This window comes from Nannospalax galili, unplaced genomic scaffold (assembly GCF_000622305.1).
Source record: "Nannospalax galili isolate Female #2095 unplaced genomic scaffold, S.galili_v1.0 scaffold182, whole genome shotgun sequence".
NCBI lineage: Eukaryota > Metazoa > Chordata > Mammalia > Rodentia > Spalacidae > Nannospalax > Nannospalax galili.
Window position 1 is genome coordinate 775783 of NW_008348662.1, and position 9108 is coordinate 784890.

Here is a 9108-nt window from a genome sequence, read left to right on the forward strand (position 1 = left end):
TGTTCTCCCTCATATGTGGCTCCTAGCACCAAATCCTTTTAAATTCCAGGTCCTTTTAATAAGATGATAATATACAGCAGTCCCTTCTGCATGAAGTAACTACCATCATCAAGACTTCGGCTGAGCCTGATCACTAAACGTAGTCACAATTGGGCTTCTTGATAGTTGTGCTCATTCATTAAAGGAGTGCCAAGCAAGGTCACTGGACACTCTGAGTATCTAGCCACTCTTCTCAGCCAACTAGTCCAGCCTTGGAAGACAAAAGAAAAATGAGGATGAACCCAATAGAGGAATGCTTTTGGAAGCCCTTGTCAAGAAGCTCCAATGGACTCTCATATGAACATTTAAAAATTGCCCTGTTCTGACTTTTTTCTAGTTCCATGTCTAGAACTTGTAATGCTAATTACATTCTTGCTTTTACTTCCCCTTCACATCTCCTATTCATGATTCAAAGACTTTCTTTTTCCCTTAGAGACGACTTATGCAATTTGGGAGTCTTTTAGATAGACCCACTGAAGGGGTACTCCAATTGCCTCACCCTGCGTCCCTGTTCAGCACGGAAGAAGCCAGAGCGGTCTGCATCCTTATTCCCTATTGGCAACTGGGGTAACCCCTTCAGAGGATGGCATAAGAATAGGAGGTAGGAATTGGCTAGGCAGTTAGGGAAAAAGGACCTCAAAGAAACGTAGCCAGTTTTTGTGCTAAAAGTCAAAATGTCCTTGGGCCTGTTAGCAACACACTCTGTTCCAAAGGCAAAAAAATGTCAAAATGTCAAAAGTATTTGGGAGCTTGTATCTAATCCTTAAAATATTTTAGGGTTACCTCTTCAGAGGGGGGAATGTTGGAGGGGAGGGAGTAGGCATGGATTTGATCAAAACATCTTATATGCATGTATGAAATTCTCAATAAAGTTTTTAAAGTTTAAAAAAAAACCACAATATCTCTACATGTGTCCACGTGTATAGCTGAAAGCTACATAACAAGAAACAGTGCCAAACAGGAGAAACCTTCCTTTGCATTGTTGCCAGGGTAGTCCAGGAGATTCCCAAAATTACACAGGATATTGCCACAGTCCTTCATTACTTCCCCAAACTTGAAGGTAAGATCCTATTGCTGAAGACAGGACGTACTTTGGACACAGGATACGGAGTAGTGTAACCGGAACTGACCTGGAAGCCACTTCTCCTGAAGGCTAGCTCTCATAGTTTTGGAGATCACTATGTGAGCTGCTAAGGGAGAACATCAATCAATGATCCAACCCCAGCTTCAAGGCCTAATAACTACATCAAATGAACTGGCACATCAAATGACATGGGTGCAGTAGTGGCACTTTTATCTTGGGGGGTAATCAACAACAATCTAATTGGATTTAAAGCTCACTCAATGGGAGGAAACTTATGTGTTGTACTGTAACCATAGTCAAATACATATGGCTGGAGAGGTCTTAGATCTCAGAGAAAACCCCAAGACTGTCCCATGCCTAGACAAATGCAATTTCTTACTCTGTGCAAAATATGGATCCTTATATTTACAGACAAGTAATCCAGTCACCATTCATCAAAGAAGCTTCTTTTGTAACAGACAGAGACTACTATAGAGTTCCGCAGACACAGACATGGTCTGTGAATTGCCCAAGCCTAAGCGGCACATCTTCAATGCAACCTCTACACCTAAGGCTCACAAAACATAGAATAAGGGGTAAAGAGGACACTAATGCACCTCTCAATTCTCATCAATGAAGTTCGCTCATGCAACAGATGGCCAGGAACACAAAAGGTCACAAATGGCCAAAGCGTGAAAAATAAGAGTCTGCAGAGTGTGGGTCCTTGGGCAGGACTCTTATATTAAACTCCACCCACCTAGGGTTCACGGACCATTGCAGAAGAGGGGGTTGAAAGGTAAGAGCCACGGAGGAGGTGAACAACACATGGAAATAGAGTCCTACAGGCTCCTGGGATTTGTTCATATGAACATACAGCAACAATGTCAACATGAACAAGATCCATGTAAACTTAAGCAGACAAAAACTTCAGCACAGAACTGTGGAAATGCGCAACAAGCCCCAATCTTTGTCTAAGAATTATTGGCAGCTGATTACTTCTGGGTGAGGAAGAACTGATCTTAAAAGGAGTGACTCTAGATAGGCTGACTAGACCACAGTGGATGAACTTGCACTAAGGGATGTCTGAGTACACTAACTTGACACTATAGGCCTTAATGCAAATGACAGAGAGTATAAATTCCAGTGGAGTGGAAGGCTATGGGAGGGTGCCAATGGGGAAGGGGGTATAAAGATGATTAAGATGTTCTGTATGAAATACACAAAACTTCAATAAAAAATTTACAAAAAACCCCTATCTACAAAATAAATCTAGATAATCAAAAACAAAACTTAAGACAATAAAAGAATTTAACAAGGTAGAAGGACAGGAAATTAACTCATAAAAATTAAGATAATGAACTAAAACATATAATAACAACACAAAAAGAAAATATTTAGGTATAATCTTCACATGAATGATCAAAACCTATATAAAGAAAACTACAAGTCATTCCAGAAAGACATAAAAACAAACTTCCACAAATAGACATCTCTTTGCTCTTCTTTTCTGTGGACAGGCTAGCTCAACAATATCAAGATGTCTGGTTTCTTCCAGTTCTGAGGAGGTAGAGGCAGATAGATTTCTGTGAGTTTAAGTCCAGTCTATTCTACAGAGAGGTTGGAGGCCTACTAGGACAACACAGTGAGACCCTGTCTAAGAAAAGCAAAACAACAACAAAACTATAGGCAAAGCAAAAGAATACAAACACTCCAAAAAGACTTGAGTCACTGAGACAGAATATTTTTAATAAACGGTCTAAGAAGAAATGGACAATGCATTGGAAAAAGAAAATTTTCACTCTATTCCTCAACTCACATACAAAATAAACTCCACATGCATAAGAGACCCAAACAAAAAGCAAAACCACCAAAGTACCAGAGGGAAAATACTGACAAATTCCTCTATTATAAAGGTACAAGGGAAGATTAATTATGAATGGATACCCAGATGCATTAAAGAAAAACTGTTTTAATCTGAGTACATAAAAGTAAAAACTTTGAAATGGGAGAAGATAAGTAGCAAGTTAAAATTAAAAAGACAAATGGCAGGCATGGAGCAACACAAGCAGCATATGTCACTGCTAAAGGACTAATCTCTTCAATTCATTTATAACATTTTTAACAAAATACCAAAAACTCCATTAGAAGAACATGCAAAGGAAATGGACAATTCAGGAAAAGTGGTATTAAAATAGCCCTCAAACACTATGAAAAGATACTTGACTTCACTCATAAAAGGAGAAACACAGATTAAACCTATATTGTAGTCAGGTGTGGTACTGCATGCCTTTAATCCCAGCACTCGGGAGGCAGAGGCAGGCAAATCTCTGTGAGTTCAAGGGCAGCCTGGTCTACGTAGCGAGTTCCAGGACAGCTGGGGCTATAGGGATTTCCCTGTCTCAAAAACAAAAAGAAAACCAAAAACAAACAAACAAACAAAAAACCACAAAAAAGCTCCCAAACAAACCAACAACAACAAAAAACTATATCAAAATACCATTTTTCACTGACCACACTGCCACAAATTCAACAGCCTAATGATGCACTCTACTGGTGAGAGTGCAGGAAACAGGTTGTCTGAGACACTGCAGAGGGAACACACAAAGCAGTACTCCACTCAGTGACTGGAGTTGATATGCACTTGTCCCTTGACTCAGCAATTTAGGAATTTATTCTGAAGGCATTTCTTTTCTTTTTTAAGATATTTTATTTATTATTTTTGCTGTATGTGTATGAGTGTATTGCCTGTATGCAGGTGGGTGCACCCATGTCATACAATGCCCACAGAGATCAGAAGAGGGCATCAGATCCCCTGGAACTGGAGTTATGAATGGCTTTTAGCCACCATGTGAGTGCTGGGAATCAAACCCTGGTCCTCTGCAAGAGCGGTCAGTGCTCTTAACCACTGAGCCATCTATCCAGCCCCCCTGAAGATTTTTCAATACTATGAAAAATATCTGAACATGATTATTCATTATAACCTTGTTTAGAATTATAAATTGATGTAAACAATCTAGCACACTTGAACTAAGGTCAGCAAGTAGAGGAGAATTAATAACTAAGATACAGGCAGAGGCAGACAGATCTCTGTGAGATTGAGGCCAGCCTGGTCTATGTAGTGAGTTCCAGGCCATCTGGGGCTACAGGGAGACCCTGTCTCAAAAAAAAAAAAATCAAAAACCCTCAAAGAAACAAACAAACAAAAACTAAGATACATCAAAACATGAAGTACTAAGCAGCCCTAAAAAGGAATAATGAGACTCTCTGTGAATCAATATGGAGGCATGTCCAGGAGATATCAGGAAGTGAGACAAGAGGCAAAGAAGCATGTACACCACACCGCTATTACATAAGAAAGGAAAACATAGACCCACATCTTTACCGTAGAGATGGTTGCAAAGGAGTAAGATGACAGCACAGGCAACAGGGTGGGAGCCACACAAGAGAAAAGTGATGCTTCTCCAACTGTCACTTTGTGTGGAGTTCATACCTTTAAAAGCTCGCTAAACATTCAAAAATAAAATTAAAACAGAGGGGAAAAAACTAGAAAAAGGAAAACTGAAAAATGAAGTCAAATTGAAACAAGTAGGTCTAATGTTATTTTAAAAGCACACTGTGGCCATAGCAAAAGGGGAAAATAAAAGAACTGAGTCAAGTAATTTATGAATTTAGCATTTAAGTAAATGCCTGTAGCACTTGGGCAAGACAGTGTATGGGAATAGGAATGATGGATTGTAAACATATTTGGAACTTTTTACAAAGTCAGTCTATTTATTGCACTGGCATTGTTAAATCATGAATCTGGGGGCTGGAAAGATGGCTCAGTGTTTAAAAACACTGGCTGCTCTTGCATAGGATACTGGCTCAGTTCCCAGCACCCACATAGTGGCTACTAATCATCCGTAACTCTAGTTCCAGGTGATCCAACGCCCTCCTCTGACCTCCACAGGCACTACATGACATAGGTGCACTTACCATGCAGGCAATACACTCATACATAAAATATTTTTTAAAGATAAAAACAACTCAGGAGACTGTTTCGGATGCAGCATGAGACTGAGAAAACAAATAACAATGTTTAGTACATGTGTTGGTGTAGTGCCACAGTTCTCACTATGGAAGAGAAAAATACACAGAGAATGGAATAAAACTAGGAAGAAATCTGTGAGGATGCTTTGGAGTTAGAAGTATTGGTTGTTTTTTAAATGTGTATATAGCAAGAGGGAACACATGCAGGAGTGTTAAGCACTGACAATATTTGTGGACATAATAGAACAAATGGGGCAAAGTTTAACAATAGTGAGCTTAAAAGGTATTTTTACTTGTGCAACTTCATGTAATTTTTAAATTGCTCTCAAATAAAAAGCCTTTAAACAAAATGTGTGATATATAGCAATAAACCTAAAATATTTTCCTATGAAAAAGTAGTTTATTACTTTCCTAGAGCATACACATCTTATATTGCTATAAAGATTAACCAACATTTTGTAACAAATGTACATGAAAAATGATGTAGAAATAAAGAGAAATTCAGTCTTTGAAAATATAACTTATAGGGTGGTGATGTAGTTCAATGACACAGTGTTCATCTAGCATGTATGAGGCCCTGGGTTCAAGTCCCAGGACTGTAAGAAAAAGAAACTATAACAAACAAATATTAGATAAAATCTTAAGAGTTCTTTCAGTTTAGTGCAGTATTTTTATGAAACTCTTAATGGTGTATGAAAACCCTTTATTTTTATGTCAACATATTTTGGTAATCCCGTTTAAGTATGTTTCCTTACTCCCTCGAATTTCACTATATATACTGCCATACATTCCAAGAGAACAAGCCTTGAACAGACTTACTCTTCTAATGATCAATCAAGGCCTCGGTCAGTAGATCGATGGTGAGCACGTTCTGGTGAATGACATTTTGTATTTGGCTTCATTGAACTCAAATGATAAGCATTACTTGAGTAATTCTGGCGGCGAAGTTCTTGGACAGCCCTTTCCCTAAAGCAAAATAGCTGTGCTTTTAAATTTTGCATTCAGTGACATTATTAAAACTATCATAAAACTGAAACTCAATTCAAACGAAAATCTACCCATCATGAAATAGTAAATTGCATCAGTGAGCCAGGTGTGGTAGTGCACTCTTGTAATACCAGCATTCTGGAGGCTGAGGCAAGACAATCAGGAGTTTGAGGTCAGCCTGGGCTAGAATAAGACCCTGTCTCAAAAAACAAAGCAACACACACACATGTGTATGCACACGCACACAAATAAAACCTGTTACCTAAGAAACAATATCGCATAGAGATAAACTTACCTTTCAAAGCGTTCTGTTCCTAGTTGTCTTTTAGTAATGTCTAAATCTACTTCCAGTTGTGTTACGACGTTTCTAAACTGGGCCACATCTCTACTCTGGATGGCCCTGTGCAAAAGAAGGAAGAATGACAGCTCATCAAACTCAAAATATGCCTGTGACTCCAAGAATGTATTAAACCATATTGGTAATGGCTTCTCAGATAGATCCAAGTCACACTGTGATTTTTTAAATTTGTTTACGTGTACGGGGTGCACATGGTGTATGTACTTTTCAATCTTCACCTTATTTTTTGAACTAGGGTCTCTCAATTGAACCTGAGTTCATTCATTCAGCAACTATGCTTGTTGGCTAATGAGTTTCAGGGATCCATCCACCTGTCTCTGTTCCCTAGCACTGGTGTTACATTTCTGTGCTGCTGTACCCAGCCTTTCTGTGGATGCTGGGGGTCCAAACTTGGGTACTTGTGTTTGCATAGCAGGCACTTTACTGACTGAGCTATCTCCTCAACCTCACATTATGATTTTTATGGAATGATTTATTGGCATATTTTAGACAGATTCAATATGCAAAAGAGTATACTTGAAAAGCCTATGCAATCCTAGTCCTGTACAATTAATTAAGCCTTTTCTATCTTCATTTCTGCATGAACAAATTAATATATTTTATCTGTCTACATTATCCATTTATGCAAGTATTTTTTATAAAAGTGATTTTATAAAAGTTTCTCATATTGGCTAGCTCTGAGTCATAGCACTTACCAGCAGTCTAAAACAGTGTGCCCGTATGGTAGGAGTTCTGGCATTCTTTGCTAAGGCAGATTTCCTCCCACCAGTTCAGAAAGAGATCCTGCAGACCCAGCTGAAGGCATCGCAACAGCCCCACTAACTGTAACTGAAAAGAATGACTGGTCACAGTCAATAGGACCTGAGAGTACTGTTAAAGAAACTGGCCCTGGATCTGAGGTCCTCGATGACCAGGGGCTCCTAGAAGTGGCTGGCCACTGAGACCATGATCGTTATGCTTCCCCAGGACCAGGCTCAGATGTCAGAGCAGAGTAGAGGCTGGATGCAAAAGTGTTATAGACAGGATGCATAAGAACAGAGACTAAGGGTCTCCACTGGCTTTCATTAGAGGTGAGCTATTTATATAAACTTCTACTATCTAGCAGACATTTCCACTCAAATATCAAGCCAGGGGTTTTCTAATAAAGGCTAGTATTGCTAAGTGTTTTTTTTTACTATATATATATTATTGAATTTTTGTGCATTTAATATAATACATCTTAATCATATTTAGAACCCCCCCTTCCCATATCTGAACCCATCCCATAGCCCCCATACCGGATTTCATATTAAGGCCTATTGAGTCAAGTTTGTGTCCCCAGATGTCCCTCAGTGTGAGTTCATCCACTGGAGACTGGTCAACCTATCTAGAATCACTTCCTTAAAAAAAGATCAACTCTCCCTTACTCATCAGTGATCAGCCATCAGTAGTTCCTCAGCTAAGGTTGGGGCTTCTTACCCATTTCCCCAAGTCTATGCTGGGTTTTTCTCTGGTTTTAGTTTGCATGGGTCTTGTGCATGCTGTCACCATTGCTATAAGTTCATATGAGCAAGTTCCAACCACCTGAAAAACCCTCTTTCCTTCTAGTCATCCACCACCCCTGGCTCTTACAGTCTTTCTGCCCACTCTTCAAAATAGGTTAAGATTAAAACTCTGAGGAAGTACTCAGTATTTTGTAAATTTAATTCTTTGAGGTATCCAATATATATTTGTAGGGATACATAAGGAAAAACTTTCCAACAGGTGGAAAGATTGGATAGCAATATCAGATAGACCGTAGATGTAAAGATAGAACTTTATGTTACTACATTGCTAGCAAACTCACAACTTATTTTCTGCCAAACAAAGGTGTTCTTTAAGAAGCTGAATCTCAGATTCTTTTTCTTGTAGTGCTATCTGAGACTGGTACTCTTTGTCTCGATTGGCCGCCAGCAAAGCTTCTAGATTCTGCATGGAGATCCTCTCATTTGTCATCTGACTCCTGAGGAGTTCTATTTCAGATCGAGCAGAATCTAGCTCATTCTCCATCTGTATGACAGAAAGATATCTACACTTATTTCCCATTCATCCACTTCACTGACATGTATCAGGAACTTGCAAGTTTTTGTAGTATGAGCTGACTTTTAATGTCCTGACGTGAAAGTGTGCCCTCCTACTTAACAATTACATATACCACAATACGCATGTAGTACCATTTCCCCCACCTCTCTGACCAAATTAGAGAATTTCCTAATTCTCTGATCAATCTTAAACTGTAACTAATTTCCATTTCCAGTTTCAATATTTTGTTAACTGATGAGATAGTATCTATGAGTCCTGCTTTGCATTGAAATAGATGAGGTATATCTAAATGCCTTATGAAGTATTGATACATGCATTCCCTCTCTCACATAAACCTATGGAAAATTTGCCTTTTTGAAGGTCACCTTGAGCTCAAAATATGCTCAATAAGCTAAATATTTCCTTCAAAAAGAGGAATACCAGTTACTATGATTTTTAAAAAATGATTTCTGATCCTATAATTTAGGATATAATAAATTATATATGCATTCAAAAAGTTAAATATGAAAGATAAACTTTAAATTAACAAAGAGAAATAAAAATGAAATTACTAGGAGAGGGGGAATGCATG

At 38.6% G+C, this 9108-nt stretch overlaps 1 protein-coding gene across 8 annotated transcripts in view; it reads right to left on the reverse strand.

Annotated features, from left to right (window-relative positions):
• The window catches only part of Tsga10 (testis specific 10), a 162810-nt gene that overhangs the window by 15502 nt on the left and 138200 nt on the right, over positions 1-9108 (reverse strand). For 7 of the 8 annotated variants that reach the window (XM_029569744.1, XM_029569747.1, XM_029569745.1 and 4 more), the window contains 3 exons: positions 8302-8504; positions 6414-6518; positions 5951-6097 (listed from right to left, as the gene is read on the reverse strand). In XM_029569744.1, the coding sequence (XP_029425604.1) occupies positions 5962-6097; positions 6414-6518; positions 8302-8504 (444 nt within the window). In that variant the 3' untranslated portion in view covers positions 5951-5961. Of the gene's footprint in view, positions 1-5950; positions 6098-6413; positions 6519-8301; positions 8505-9108 lie in introns of those variants that run through there. The other variant, XR_003851526.1, reaches the window with a different exon arrangement.